Below are 16,680 nucleotides of genomic sequence, written 5' to 3' on the forward strand. Positions count from 1 at the left end.
TCTTCTCTAAGGGAATCTGTAGACAAAGAAAATAGACCTTCATTAGAGGAAGATCTGTACTCTTTGTGGATCCTTCCCACCTGTGACAGTTTGTTAGTAATGTTTCTTCTAGGCTGCACTAATCACATAGAATCAGGTGGTGAAGACACAAACTATCTTAAGTCAGAAAGCAATTGAAAATTAATTTTATTATGATTTCTGAAAAATATCACAAGATTAAGAATACATGAAGGATTACACCTTTTCCCATCTCCAGTCTTCCCAACTACAGTCCTCCCCACAAAATTTGCATTGCATTGAGAGGCCTGGACAGTACATTTTTGGTTGTTGCTATAGATTCTCTGTTGTGGTACAAATGAAAAAGATGTGCTCAAACTAAAACTAAAATAGAAAAAGAAAAGTTGGAAAAGAACATTTCCTGTCCCTTTGTAACAGAGTCAGGAATCTGGAAGGCCTGAATCCTGACCACGCAGGAAAACTCCACTGGAGATGTTGCAAGTCTATGGCCAGTGCTTCTTAACACTCTCAGATCATCCTGAATGCTTTTGTCAGCCAGGTTCACTTAATATTTTTTTTACTCAGGAAAAGAAAGAAACTTGCTGAAGCCCATCATATATTTAGAAACGTAAAGGTTTGGATTCAGATGGAGGGAAGGTGGGGAAGATCTCAGAGGAGTTGGGTCAGGAAACTGTAATCAGAATATATTAGATGAAAAACAATCTCTTCAATGAAGTAAAATAATAATAAGGAAAATTCTTAAAAAATAATACAAAGGAGAAAATGATGGCTATTAGTATTCCTAGAATTCAGTACTCACATTTTTCAGCCCAAACTTAGATCAGTCTTATTTTCCCATTTTCTATCTATCTGGATAAAAATTTAAGATTCAGAGATTTCAGATCTTTCAATTCAAAGAAGTTATATACAAGGCTTAACTTTCTGGGACCAATTTGTGAATTGTAGAGGATGATTTGTGATTAAGTGTTTGAGTCTTCTGTAGAAGTAGAAAAAGTGGCTCTTTAAGCTTAGGAAGTGTGGGCTTATAAGCAAGGCAGAAGAATGTACTCTTCAAAGGAGAGTATTTAAATAGAAAAAAAAGGGGGCTGAGAAAATTGTATTATGCCTGATTCATGACCCTTATTTCCCAAGAGACCCACAATTACACTCATGCACTCTAGAGAATGTGCAGTCTGCAGTGTAGACACTGAGATAGATTCTTGCCTCTCCAATTAGCTTAATATCTAAAGGGACATCTGAGCTTGGGGTTTGTCCTCTCTTGCTTCCTGCAATTAAGTGAGAATTACCCATAGGTCTTTCTGCTGAGTATAGCTGAAATTTGTAGAGTGTTGTAGAAAGTCACCTTCAGTGCTGTGGTATCTGCAACATCACAGACACTACTTAAAAACTTTATTTCTGAATAAGATTGATATCAGAAGACATGCTACCATGGAAGGGGAAATTTTCAAGGGGACTCAACCAGAGTCAAAGTACTGAAGACATTTAAAGAATGTTAGAAGTGCTACAAGTAGTCTTTTTTAGTAAAGAAACATGCTCCACTGGCTATCCAATATCAGATGGTCAGCTGTGAAGCAATAAAAAGAAGTAACATTATATGGACTGAGAGATTGCATATATATATATATATAAATGATTATATATTTAGCAACAATTAAGGAAATAGTAGCCCTGAAATGTAGAGAGAACATGGGTGTGCAGGAAAAATTGGAGGCAAGAAAGAAAGAGGAAACACCCTTTTTCCTCTTTTTTAATATATTTTATAAAACAGCCATGAATTTTATATGTACATGGGCATTTATGTTTGGGAAATAATTAGGCTAATAAACACTGAGTGCAGATATTAAAAATCAAATGTGGGCACATATGGTGGAAATATGATCAATGTATCAATGGTTTTATATAAAAATCATGTTATGCAATGTATTACTATGTATAACAAATATATAAAATGGCAGTATTAATGATAAATAATTTGAGTTCAAGATATATATCTTAAAAGATGATATATAATATTCAAATATAAAACTTCAAATTTTTTTATCTAAGACAACTAAATTTTTAAAAATAAACCTTTTAAAAAATTTGAAAATATACAGATTTACAAAATGAGAGTATTTTATTAGTAAGACCACAGACAAATTTATACACTTGAAAACACATACCAATAGGAAGTGCTACAAACGTATTTAATTCACATCATGTAATACATCGTACATTAATCAGCAAACAAGCTTTTGTATGGCCTAAACTGAACAACATTTCATTTTTTCTCTAAAGAAGCAATAAAACTGTGAAACTTAAAGTCAGTCTTAATTCTGGGATGTAAATTATATGCAATAAAGAAACAAATTGTTGGGCGGCGGTGGTTTACGCCTTTAATCCCAGCACTCGGTAGGCATAGGCAGGATCTGTGAGTTTGAGGCCAGCCTGGTCTACAAGAGCTAGTTCTAGGACAGGAAGCAAAAGCTATGGAGAAACCCTGTCTCGAAAAATCAAAAAAAAAAAAAAAAGACTTGTCTATTATGAATCATTCCACACTTCTTCAAGAAACTCTTACTTCCTCATTAATATTTTTTTGATATAGAGTTCTCCTTGGATATTGGTTTGGCTTCAGTTCATCCAACTGAGATTGGATTAAAGTTGAATGGATTCAACATACGTTGGATTTCATTCACTCTAAAAATGTTCTAAATGGGCCCCCATGGCATACACATTTGGATGAAGCATTTCAAACAAAAAATTAACCATTTGTCATTTATTTAGATATCCTCAGAAAACTCTTTAAAAGTACTATTTTCAAAATTTGTTCCTTCTGCTCCAACTATAACTGCTCCACAGTGAATGCTGCTGTTTTCAGATGGTGCACACTAACCACCAAATGTATACCCTCTTGCTCTCACTTACAAATCAGCATGAGATTCTTCTAGGATTGTGTATTTTATAGTTGTTCAGTACAGAAATAATAATTTCAACTTTAATCTTTCTGTCTCATTTGAAATTAATATCCTTTTTAAAACATTTGAATCTTAATAATTATTGAATGTCTCTTACCTATTTAGATGTCTGAAAGAAAACTATGTTGACTAAATCAAGATACCACAATATTAAACTTGAAATTGCAGAATCTAGATATAGAAATAGACAGACATAAATATGATGATCTAATGGTATTAGTGTATTATTATTGGGTAGCTATCAACGCAAACATTGACTTTCTCCATGGTATCAGTGCACATATCTCTCTATTTGTTATGTTTTTTTAAAATTTTTCCTCATGATATTTTTGACATGGTAAAACACTAACAACAGCACTCTCCAAATAATGTGCTTATTGCAGGAATCTTTGTGCTCTTCCAAAAGTTTTGGGTTGTTTTGTTTCCCATTTACTTTCTTTCTATACTCTGTTGTCTTTTAGAATGTCTTCACTGACTTCCTTGCTCATCATGTTCTTCGTCCTTCTGCTCCTCATTTGGACCTTGGGAGCTCAGTCCGGTGCTCCAGTGTGGGTCTCTGTCTCTATCTCCATCCATCATCAGACGAAGGTTCTATGGTGATATGCAAGATATTCATCAGTGTGGCTATAGGATAAGGCCATTTCAGGCTCCCTCTCCTCAGCTGCCCAAGAAACTAGCTGAGGACATCTCCATGGACACCGGAGAACCCCTCTAGAGTCAAGTCTCTTGCCAACCCTAAAATGGCTCTCTTAATAAAGATATATACTTCCCTGCTCCCGTATCCACCCTTCCTTTATCCCAACCATCCCATTCCCCCAAGCTCTCCCCATCCTCTCCTTCTCACTTTTCTCTCCTGTCTCCCCTTACCCCCATCCCGCGCCCACCCACTGAGACGATGAGGCTGGTCTAATTGGAGCTCACCAAGGCCAGCTGGACTGGGACTGAAAAAACATGGCATCAAACAGGACTCTCTGAACGTGGCGGTCAATGTGGGCTGACTGAGAAGCCAAGGACAATGGCACTGGGTTTTGATCATACTGCATGTACTGGCTTTAGGGGAGCCTAGCATGTTTGGATGCTCACCTTCCTAGAACTGGAGGGGGGAGGACCTTGGACTTCGCTCAAAGCAGGGAACCCTGACTGCTCTTTGGACTGGAGAGGGAGGGGGAGGGGAGGGGGGAGAGGGAAGAGAATGGAGGGAGGGGGATGGAAATGGGAGGTGGGGAGGAGGCAGAAATTTTAAATAAAAATAAAATAAAATTGAAGGGCATCTAGGTTGTTTCCAGGTTCTGGCTATTACAAACAATGCTGCTATGAACATAGTTGAGCATATACTTTTGTTGTATGATAGGGCCTCTCTTGGGTATATTCCCAAGAGTGGTATTGCTGGGTCCAGGGGTAGGTTGATCTCGAATTTCCTGAGGAACCGCCACACTGCTTTCCAGAGTGGTTGCATAGAAGAATGGATGAAGAAAGTATGGAATATATACATATTAGAGTACTACTCAGCAGTAAAAAACAAGAACTTCTTGAAGTTTGCGTACAAATGGATGGAAATAGAAAACACTATCCTGAGTGAGGTAAGCCAGACCCAAAAAGAGGAACATGGGATGTACTCACTCATATTTGGTTTCTAGCCATAATTAAAGGACAGTGAGCTTATAATTTGCAATCCTAGAGAAGCTAAATAAGAAGGTGAATCCAAAGACAAACATATAGGCATCCCCCTGAATATTAACCTTCATCAGGCGATGAAAGGAGACAGAGACAGAGACCCAAATTGGAGCACCGGACAGAAATCTCAAGGTCCAAATCAGGAGCAGAAGGAGGGGGAGCTCGAGCAAGGAACTCAGGACCGCGAGGGGTACACCCACATTCTGAGACAATGGGGATGTTCTTTCGGGAATTCACCAAGGCCAGCTGGCCTGAGTCTGAAAAAGCATGGGATAAAACCGGACTTGCTGAACATAGCGGACAATGAGGACTACAGAGAACTCAAGAACAAGGGCAATGGGTTTTTGATCCTACTGCACGTGCTGGCTTTGGGGGGGCCTGGGCGGTTTGGATGCTCACCTTACTAAACCTGGATGGAGGTGGGCGGTCCTTGGACTTCCCACAGGTCAGGGAACCCTGATGGCTCTTCAAGCTGATGAGGGAGAGGGACTTAATCGGGGGAGGGGGAGGTAAATGGGAGGCGGTGGCAGGGAGGAGGCAGAAATCCTCAATAAATAAATAAATTAAAAAAAATAAAATAAAATTAGCATCTCTAGAAAAAAATTTCTTCACCAAACAGTATGCTACTCAGGATCATGCTTAATGACCACATAATTACTAAATGTCTAAATGTTTTATGCCTTATTTTCTAGGTTTTTTAAATGATGGTTCTTGATAAAGGCATCTGTTAGGTCACACTAGTCACATTTGTCAAGACATCTCATCTCACCTAACATAATATTTATTTTGATTAATATGCAATGTTGTTCCTGAAAAGAATATGCCATTTGATAAAAAATTATGTTGTGATAATGTGATGTTCTCTAATTTTATTCTACCTGTGTTATCTTCCCATTTTGGAAGCTTTACAGATGATTTTATTGTTTTAAGTTTTTTGTGCCCAGTTCAGACTTTTAAATTTTTGTCTGATATTTACATTGTCTACTAATTATTGCTTATATACTTATAATATTCCTAACTTTTTGTGAATTGATAATGTTGTCACTACACAATGTCTCATTCTTTGAATTAATAGTGTTTAAGGTCTACTTTGTCAGCTAAACCGACTGGGTTTATGCTGCTGTTTGTTTTCACTTTCATACTCAGTCCTTACAACTGAGGTGAGTTTCTTTTAAGAAACTATAAGGCATCTTGGACATGGTTATTTAGATCAGTTCATCTTTTCTATTTGAGGCATCAAGCACTTTCATTTAGTATGTTATTGATAGGTGCAGTATTTAATTACTAATGATATTTGATTGTCTTAGGTTTTTTTGCATAATTTTATTCCTTATAATCTGATATCTTTCTTTTTTGATATTACTGTTGATTTTGTGCTATTAATGCAGTTTGAAAGTTTGTTTTCCATCAACCAGCTAATATTATTTTATTTGTGATTGCCATGATTATCATTAGTATTGTGCTTTGTGGAGGGTAAGTATAAGCCATTCTAACTACTCTGAAGCAGTTAATTTAACATTGAGTTGTTACGTTGAAACACTACAGATGATTCATAAAGTCACTGTTTCTCTATGTGGTATGCTATATGCTATAATATATGAATTGTAAAAGGTTTTATGTCCTATAGTGAACTTTTGAAATGAGGATTTACTGCTTTGTTCTGAGTACATTGATCATTACTTAAGTGCCTACAAGTCACAGATTGCACAGTGTCTTACATTTGTACCTTTTCATTTGTGTTTTCATAGTGTTTGTATTATTCAGTGTGAGACATTGATGTTCAGGCTCAATGTGTTCTAGAAACATGTAAATTCTTAGTCATGTAAATCCAATATGTTTAAGTTTATGTACACTTGTTATTGGACCAAATAATCTTCATAACCAGCAATCACATTCCATCATTCACTATATCCAAATTACACATTCTCAACATTTTAAATCTTTCATATATCTATGAGCACTGGTATTTACCAGTGAGATTTTACTATTTTTAGTTTACAGGTCTTTACTCTTTCCTTTTTCCTATTTCTTTCCTAAATTAATTACCACAAATATGTGAGGAAGTGTATACTTTAAATTCATCCATCATTTATAATAAGTGGAACCTGGATAGAGTAATGTTAACTGATCTTCCTCAACTATTGTATTAAAGGTTCAATTTCAGAGTCACCAACTCTTTTACTTCTATAATTTTCTATGAAAAGTATAAAAATGCTTACCTCAATTGTTAAATATTGTGTCTAATAACTAAAAGAGTTTGATATTTTAGTGGTAATTTAAAAAAATATTAAAAGTAAATTGTATGTAGTATATAAAAATTAATTTTGTAGGTTTGAGAAAGTAATTGTATGTTTCAACCTGGTATAATATCCATGAGGACTAAGGATTCATGCACAGATGAAGAAACAAAAGTAATACAAATTAAAAATCATTTGGACAAGTATTGGGGAGATTATAAATGAAGCATTTCTATATTCCTTATACACTTTTATGAAATAGTAAGATATTCATTGGGTCATTTCTGTATTGTGACAATGTGGGAAGAGAGAAAGAAACAAACAATGGACTTTTGGGAAGAAGGTGATTTTGAGATGGGAGTTTAATTTGGGCTCAAATAATAAGGATACACATCCCCCCAAAAAGCAGGGAACTCATTGATTGAATCTCCAACGATACATATTGGTCTTTCATGCATGAGCTATCACTTGAGACCATTTTACTATCTGTGTTTAGGCTTCTGAAAGAGTCAAAGAACGTTCCTGGTGAATTTTGAGAACATTATGAAATGAAACATATAATAGGAGTTTCAAGTTGCAGGTATCGCAAAAAGAACATTGGATTTCTTTCCTCTTCTAGTTCTACTGAATTAAGAAATAGTATTAAGGGCTGGAGAGATGGCTCAGCCGTTAAAGGCTAGGCTCACAACCAAAAAAATATAAGAAATAGTATTAAGATTACAAACTGTGACATCAAACTGTTCAGCATTCTCACAAACTAAAGGCAATAAAAAGTTCAGAACCCATGATAGGCTTTCTAAAGCATAAACAGCAAGTAATAATGACAATGAGAAAACTCTTTTTTCCACTTCCAAATAGGGTAAGTTTTAAAATCTACTCATAGTAATACTTTCATTTTTATTTAACATATTTGATGAATAACTTCTTAGGTGAAAAATAGTATATATGCCATATAATTCTTGGTGCTTTGACCAAACAACAATAAACTTATTTCTGAAATGACCAAATGAGAAAGCTAATCCATCTATTGAATTTTTACATATTTATGCTTTGTGGCAATAGATTTGCATATATAATGTGATAATTAAATTTTAAGCACCATTAGATGTAAAATGTAGCATTGTTGCCTTGTTTATCATTGCTGGACATTTGAAATCAAGAACCTTTTTATGTTTCATAATTGAGCATTCTTCAACTTGGCCAAGCCTCACCTGTTTTACACTCCTATGGGTTCCAACAACCAACATCCTTCTTTTCCTTCGTGGGAATATGACTATTGCGAATTTCACAAGCAGGGTGGTTATACAGGCTTTTCCTTGGAGTGTACTGCTTTTTCTGTTTTCACAATGGCTTCAGCTTGTGACTAGTCCAAGGATACATGTTATACCATTTTTCTTTCTTTAGGAAAGATTTATGATTCAAGTGAAACTCAAATAAAAATGTCTGAGTAGGGTGAATTGACAATATTCAGAGGTCTAGGAGACATGTAAGTTGCAGTGTCTTATTTAGTAATCTATATAGCCATTAAAGATTTTAAATTCCTCCAGACTATGAATGTTCCTGAGTATCTTAACTGTTCTTAGATTTGGTTCTTTTCATTTGTGTGGGAGCAATGTTCATGATTTCTACTTTGCAGATTGCAAATTGAGTTAAGTACAAGGTCAGTACCTTATTTCATATCCCAAAATGATAAAGAATAGGACAGGAATATAAATGAGAAAGTCAGTCCTGATCCATTCCAGACTACTTTTATTCTCTTGATTTTTCTAGTATTCATGATAGAATTATCAAACTTAACTAGTTTAGACTAGCTGTGGTTGTGTGTTCATGTGTATGTGTGTATGTGTAGGGAATCAGTGTACACCTCTGTAGACCAGGCTGACCTTATGTTCACAGATGTTTACTTCACATTTTCTCTAAGTGATAAGATTAAAGGCAGGCATTATATTTATTTAGTAGGGAAAATGTCACTTTATATCATGGTAATACAAATTTGATTCTACTTTATTCAAGTGGATGCATGTATTCCCAGTACTTTCCTCAGGATTATCAGAGATAGTTGTCAGTTTTGATTTTCCCTATAATTTTCACTTTCCCCACTCAGATTTTCTTGAAGAGCAATGTCTGTGGGAAATGGCTCTTTGGAGATGGAATTTATTCTCCTGGGCATAATAGAAGAGTCTTAATATCCAAGCACCAATTTTCTTCCTCTTTGTAGCAATTTATCTGTTAGCCACTTTAGGAAATTTGACTTTGATCATTCTTATTGTGTTGAATTCTCAACTTCACACCCCCATGTAATTTTTCCTCCTTACCTTATCCCTCATAGAACTCTGATATTCTTCAGTGGTTACACCCCAAATGCTAAGAAACTCTTTACTGAAGAAAAATTCTATCTGCTAAATGAAGTACAAAACTAGTTTTGCTTCTTTGTGATTTCTGAATGTTACATGCTGATAGAAATGGCCTATGACCATTATTTGGTTACCTGTAATCCACTATTGTATAACATTATAACCTAAGGTGTGCTTCTATCCTATGCTTGGGACATTGTTGTGCCATGAAACATACTAGTTCTATGCTTCAACTGACCTTTTGTGATAGAAACACCATCAACCACTTCTGTGTTCTTCTCCCTTTGCTGCATCTCTCCTGTACCAATACTTAAGTCAATGAGACAGAGCTGTTCATTTTAGGAGGAAAAGACATCATTGTATCCACTGTCATTGTCTTCACCTTTTATGGCTTCATCCTCTCTCTCCAGCATCCTCAAAGTACAGTCCACTGCAGGCAGGTCCAAAGCCTTCAGCCCTTGCAGTTCTTACACAATTGCTGTTTCTATGCTCTTTGAGTCATATGTATTCATGTATCTTTAGTCATCCTCAGATGGGTCTATGGATGAGGATAAAATTTCTTCTACCTTTTATACTATCATGATTCCCAGGATTAATCCCTTAACCTATTCCTTGAGGAACAAAGATGCTAAAGTTGTCCTGAAAAAAAAAAAAAACCTTGAATGGGATAAAGTATTGATCAGAATTTGATTTAATCTTTGTCTGTAGTTAAACCTCGGAGAAATTGTCAGTGCCTTTATTGTCACATTTATTTCTAAATTGGGATCATATGTATGAGGCCTTTTTATGTCCATATTGCCCAACTGAAAACAAAGAAAAAGTGAGAAGTACACAATCTTGTGTTATAATGATGTTTGTTTTTTCGTGACCAGTTCTGGGACAACTCACATCACTAAACGTTGGCAAATATCTACTCTAAAGAAATGTACAGTCATCTCTGCCTGATGTTATGGACTATGTGAATGTTTTACTTCATTTTTTGATGCTTCATTGATATGTGAAATGGAATAATACCCTTTAGGCAGAGAGAGATTTGTTTATTAAAAAATACACAGGGTTCCACTTTCCTCCCATAAGTTTTCTGGGACAATCTCTATTTAGAATGAAATGCCTGGCCATAGTTATTACAGTTTTTAATATTTCAAATGAAAGATTTATAATGATGTTGACTGTAAAAGTTTTATTTACTCAAATTGATTCAGAGAATAGAAAAAAATGAGCTCTTCAAAAGTTATGTGAAAATAATCTTTGTCTACGATAACTTGATTGTGCAAACACAGTACATTTTGCCATATTTTGTTTATTTTGCTAAAAAAAAGTAGGAATCCCACATAAAATCAACCATCATGAAATTATTTACTTGTCTCTGGGTCTTCCTTCAGGTTACACTTTTTTTGACATTTAACTTAAGCTTTTTGACCTGTTCAGAAAGATGTTTCAGTCTTCACAATATTTCCAGAAAGTTCCAGAAAAGATAAAAGAAGTCATAGAAAGAGGCTTCCATTGCTGCCCTGCACTGTCTGAATCCTTCTCCCTATTAGTTTCTCAATACCCACCATCTCTATTTATTAATTCAGCACTTCTCATTCTACTTGTACCAAAAAAAATAGCCTGTTTTCATTTCTCTATATAATAATCTTCATTACTGAAAACACTATTAATGTGCAGTCATTGTGAGTGTGAAGAATAACGTGAGATTAATAAGGCAAGGGCAATATTTGTAATGCTCCATAGAAAAAAGTTAATATTCAGATGGTAATATAATTTTCAGAAAACCTCTGTGATTCTCTGCAGGAAAAGGCTCTTATTTACTCACTGTTTGTCTGGGAGTCTTACTTAATACCTGTTATAAGCACCCTTTCTTTTCAGATCTTCTTTTCTTGAATTATTAGACCCTTAAAACATTCATATTGTTTCATTTTTAATTTTGTAGATAAGCTAAACTTCCCATAGCCAAAAAACTTACTATGCTTGAAACCTAGACCCATTATGAAATTATACAGTTTCGTTAAGCAATTGATTGCAAATAAATCAAATCAGTGACACTGACAGTTGGAGGGGATATGTTGCTTCACAATGGAAGAAATACAAAAAAGAGGAGAATCAGTAGTTTGATATACATTCAAAGAAACAGCTTCTAAATAAGTTAGCCCTACATAGAGTTGAAACTGGCATACTAGTGTTACTTTATTGACCATTTAAGGAACTATTTTAGATTATGAAAAGAAGAAAACAATCAGTTTGTAATGAATGGAAGGAAATGAGTAGGTTGCTTAATATCATCATTTTTAAGTAGAAATAGAATAAAAAATAGAGGAAATGACAAGAATGAAGGCAAAGTTTCAAAATATTAAACCAAATTTAAAAGGTTCAATTTTTAAGATATAAAAAACTGGGAATTTATTAAAATTCCAAGGGTTTCTGCCAATTCAAAAATTGAAGAAGTAGAATATTTTCTGGAAAGAAAAACAAGGTAAATTATACAGCTGAAGTATTGCCAAACAATAGAAACTAAATCTGTGCCCAAAGTAAGAGGCATAAAGACAACTTGGTTAGCTAGTCAAATGTTCCTGCTGCTTAGGGTTTTCCTAAGGGCAACTTTAATATCTTTGTTCCTCAAGCTATAGATTAAAGGATTCATCATAGGAACCACATTGGTGTAAAAGACAGAATAGATTTTCCCTTCATTCATAGACTCTGTTGAGGAGGGTTTGAAATATACAAGCACAGCTGAACCAAAGAACAGAGAAACAGCAAGGATGTGAGAGCTGCAGGTGCTGAAGGCTTTGGATCTGCCCTCAGAGGAACTGATTTGGAAGATACTGGAGAGGATGAAACCATAAGAAACAAAGATAGTTACAGAAGGAACAATGATGTTGATACTACCAACAACAAACAACATAAGCTCATTGACATATGTGCTTGTGCAGGAGAGCTGGAACAAAGGAAGAATATCACAGAAGTAGTGGTTGATGGTGTTGGCATCACAGAAGGTCAGTCTTAGCATGCATGAAGTGTGAACCACAGCAGTAGAAAATGCAATAAAGTAGGAACAAAACATAAGATTCAAACACAATTTAGGTGACATGACAACATTATACAACAGTGGATTGCAGATGGCCATGTAGCGATCATAGGCCATTGAAGTCAACACATAACACTCAGAAACAACAAAGAAGATAAAGAAATAGAGCTGGGTCATACATCTGATGTAAGAAATCACATTTTTCTTTAATATAAAGTTCATTAGCATTTGGGGAGTAATCACAGAACAATAGCAAATGTCTATAAAGGACAAGTTAAAGAGAAAAAAATACATAGGCGTGTGGAGGTGAGAATTCAGCACAGTCAGAATTATTAAACATGAATTTCCCAATGCAGTGATCAGGTACATTGCTAGGAACAGAAAGAACAAGGGTATTTGGAGTTCAGGCTTTTCTGTTAATCCTACCAGAATGAATTCAGTCGCCAAAGAGACATTTACTGCATCCATTCTTCTGTAAGTCAATCTGTGGAAACAGAAAATGGAGCTGCCTTAGAGGATGATCAACACTCAGTCATGTTCCTTCCCACCTATGAATTATATGTTGGGAATGTTTCTTCTAGCCCAGACTAATCATATAGAATCACCTGCTGCTCCCACTGGAAAAAAATTATCTTAAGTCAGAAATCCAGATGTACCAAATTTTAGTATTATATTTGAAAAGGAGAAGAATACACTAAGAAAGATTCAACCTTTTCCTATCTCCAGGTTTCCTTCACAGCTACATTAAAGCTGGGAGCAGATTACTGGACAACTCAGTGCCTTTGCTGTGCTATGAATGAAAAACATCTCCCAATTTAAAACTTAAAGAACAAGAATAGGTCATAGAGAAAGTGTTTACTATTTTCATGTCACAAAGTCATTAATCTGAGAATATAGAAGTACAGTGGAGCTGCTGTAACTTATTGGTTATGTTGCTCCTTAACACTATTTGATCCCACTGAATGCTTTCTTCTGCAGGTATCACTTGAATCTCTTTGGCACAGAAAATGAAGACATTTTCTGAATCCCATCATGTATTAAGAGAAACTTAAAGGGTATGGAATCAGAAGGGAAAGGCGATGGGGAGGAGGGGAGAATCTCTGAGGCGTTGAGGGTGAGAAAACTGCAATCAGAATATATTTTATGAAAAAAATCTAATTTAAGCAAAACAGAAATTAAGGCAAATATTGAGAAGCGAGAGAGAGAGAGAAGTCTGTTTCTATACCTTAAATTCAGAAACTCACAAGTTTCATTTCAAGCCTTCGAACTCTTACTTTTCCACTTATTTATGTTCATGTATATAAATAACTGAGATTTAAAGGTTCCAGATATTTCAATTCAAAGAAGGTAAGCACATAATTTAATTTTCCTGTACCAATTTCTGAATTGCAGAGCATTATTTCTGATTAAGTCTTTGTGTCTTTGCCGAAAGCAGGAAAAGGGCCCTTTAACTGCAGGCTGTGTGAGGTTATAAGCAGGCCAGAAAAATGTCCAGGCACTTCCTCAGGAAAGCATTTAAATCAAAGAAGGGGATGAAGAAAATATAATACACCCTGGATCATTATCCTAATTTCCTGAGGGACAAACAATTATACTCATCTTTTCCATTCCCTTTAGAGAACTTGCACCCCCAGTTTAGATAGAAAGACAAATTTTACCTTTACAATCTTGAGATCTGAAGGGAAATCCGAGTTTGGGGTTTCTCTTCTTTTGCTTCCGCAGTTAAGTAAGAAATTGCCCCCAGGTGCTGCTCCTGACTTAATAAATTCCTTGTCTGTAAGTTGTAGAGTACTGTAAAAGTCACTTACAGTGCTTTGCAACCATAATCATCAGAGATGCTACTTAAAAAGTGCATTCCCGAGCAAACATATTATGAGGAGACATGCTAAGATGGAGAATAAAGGGGGCTTCAGCCAAAGTTGAAGAACTGGAGATAGCCCAGAATACTGAGAGTGCTGCATATAGTCTATTAGTGAAGAAACATGGCTATATGATATCAAATGATTAACTGTGAACTCCTATAAAGGCCACAGCATAAAGTTAGCCATGTCGATATGCACCCCACTGTTTCTTCTACAAATGGCACCCAGACATGGATAACTAAATCCACAAAAAGCCTGAGAAAGCTTGGGAAAAAAATAGAGTAAAGCATGTTTTCTTGATAGCAGCAATTTCTCGGGTCTGCTCTGCTTGCTAAAGGCAAGCAAGCGCTCTCATCTAAGAGAGGCTTCCTGACTCAGCTTTAGCTGCAAAACCCTGCAGCTCTTTTAAGAGGTCCTGCTACGAAACACTTAAATGGTGTTGATGAGAAGCTGAACCCATGCTTTTCAGTTTTCAGTCATAGAAAAACAAAAATAAAAACAAAACAAAACAAAACAAAACAAAACAAAAACAAAAACTACGCTGTAGTTTCTGAGCCATTCTGCCAGGACAAACTCTGAGTCTTTCAGGCAGGCGGTTCGTGTGGTTTGCAAGACTTTTTTGACTCCCCATGGGAAGCTTTACCCTCTCTGAGGAGTAAATGGAGGTGGTATGGGAGTGGAAGAAGGAAGGTGGAGAAAGCAGGAGAAGGGGAGGGAATAGAAATTAGATTTGGCATGTAAACTGAGAAAAGATAGGTTTTTTTTACTAAATTAAATATATAGCTCAATAAAATCAATAATAAATAAATAAACAAAATAAAATTATTCTCAAAAAAAAAAGATTTAGACAAACCAGAGGAGGAAATAAAATATAAACCTCTATGGTTGGTAACTAGTCACCATATAATTTTTTTTAAATGGACTCATATGCAAATAAAAAATACACTGAAAATAAATTCTGTGTTGGCAGCACCAGTTGGGGTCCCAACACTGAAGAGGAGACACAAGTCTCTATTCCCAACTTAGAATCTCTCTACAATTGATAACATCTCACAAATTAGAAATTAGTTCTTTCCAATAGAGTCTCACTATAAATAAAAATATTTTTTGATTATGTGGGTTTTTTGTTTATTGCTTCATTTTTCTTTTTATTTAATTGTTTGTTTATCCCTCATACACTGTATCCAGACCAGTTTCTCCTCCCTTCTCTCCTCCCAGTACCCTCCCTCATATGGCCTCTGCCTAGATACTTTCTCCTTCAGTTCGCTTTATAAAATGGCAGTCCAATCACAAACAATTGTGGCATATCAAATTATATTAAAACTAGACACATTCTCTCATATTAAGGCTGAATGTGACAAACTAGTAAGAGGAAAAGGGTTCCCAAATAGGCAAAAGAGTCAGAGATAGGCTCCACTTCCACTGTTAGTAATCCCACAGGAACACCAAGCTAACACAATCATAATATGTGTGCTGAGTATATAGATCAGACCCATGCAGGCTTCCTGATAATCCTTTCTGTCTCTGTGGGTACATAGACGCCCTGGATAGTTGATTCTGTGCACCCATTTCTTGTGGTGTCCTTGACCCCTCTGGCTCATATTATCCTTATTTACCCTCTTGTGGAGGATTCACTCAGGTCTACTTGTTTGCCTGTGATAAGTGTATCTATTTCCATCAGTTGCTGTATGAAGCCTTTCTAATGATAATCATTCTAGACTCCAGTCTACAAATATAGCAGAAAATCATTAGGAATCACTTCATTGGGGTGGGTTTATTTGTTATGGTTGGTATTCAGCTTTCTTTTTCTACAGCCTGTAGAATACTCTCTCACAACAAAGAGACTAGAAAGTATGAAGTGAAGGCCCCAAGCCTGTACCAGCTCAAATTCTCTATGTTGAATGTGTCGTATGAAAGTTGTCCTTGTCAATGGAGTCCCACTGTCATTTTTAAGAAAAAGATGTTTTGTCCTACTATCAGACTGGGTTGTTTAGGGATCACAACAAGATCTCATTGCCCAACAACTATTAAAAATTTTTGCATCTACTTTCAAAAGGAATTGATTCTGTCACTTTATTTGTTGTGGAAGATTTGTTTTTATTTTTTTTTCTCATGATAATTCTGGCATTGAAAAACACCAATGAAGAACTATCCAAATTTTTCTATAAAATGGTAAAGTGTGTGTTTATGGATGGAGGCTTTGCTTCTTATTTATTGTTCTCTTCTAAAAGTTTTGGGTTCTTTTGTTTCCCATGTATTTTCTTTATTTCTATATTCTATTAAATGTCCTTTAAAATGTCATTTCTTAAGTGAATTTCTTCACTGTTTGCTACTCAGGATCAAGTTATTTAATGACTGAATAACTATTACACCTCCAAAGTTTTATGCATTATTTTCTAGAGTTTCTTATCATGGTGCTCGATAAAGGCATTTGCCAGGACACACTAGTCAAATTTGTTAAGACATTTTATATTTTCTAAAATTATTTGTCTTTCCTAACTTATTCTGGCTGGTATCCTATTGTGTTCCAGAGAAGATCATGCTGTTTAATGCAAT

General features: G+C 35.5%; 1 protein-coding gene across 1 annotated transcript; it reads right to left on the reverse strand.

The window, feature by feature from the left end:
- Positions 1–11,797: 11,797 nt before the first annotated feature.
- Positions 11,798–12,733, reverse strand: LOC102000122 (olfactory receptor 8B3-like). The gene has a single exon (XM_005347476.2). The coding sequence runs from the start codon at positions 12,728–12,730 to the stop codon at positions 11,798–11,800; it is 933 nt and encodes a 310-aa protein (XP_005347533.1). The 5' UTR covers positions 12,731–12,733.
- Between the last annotated feature and the right edge of the window lie 3,947 nt (positions 12,734–16,680).

Source organism: Microtus ochrogaster, chromosome 5 (genome assembly GCF_000317375.1).
Source record: "Microtus ochrogaster isolate Prairie Vole_2 chromosome 5, MicOch1.0, whole genome shotgun sequence".
NCBI classification, from domain to species: Eukaryota; Metazoa; Chordata; class Mammalia; order Rodentia; family Cricetidae; genus Microtus; species Microtus ochrogaster.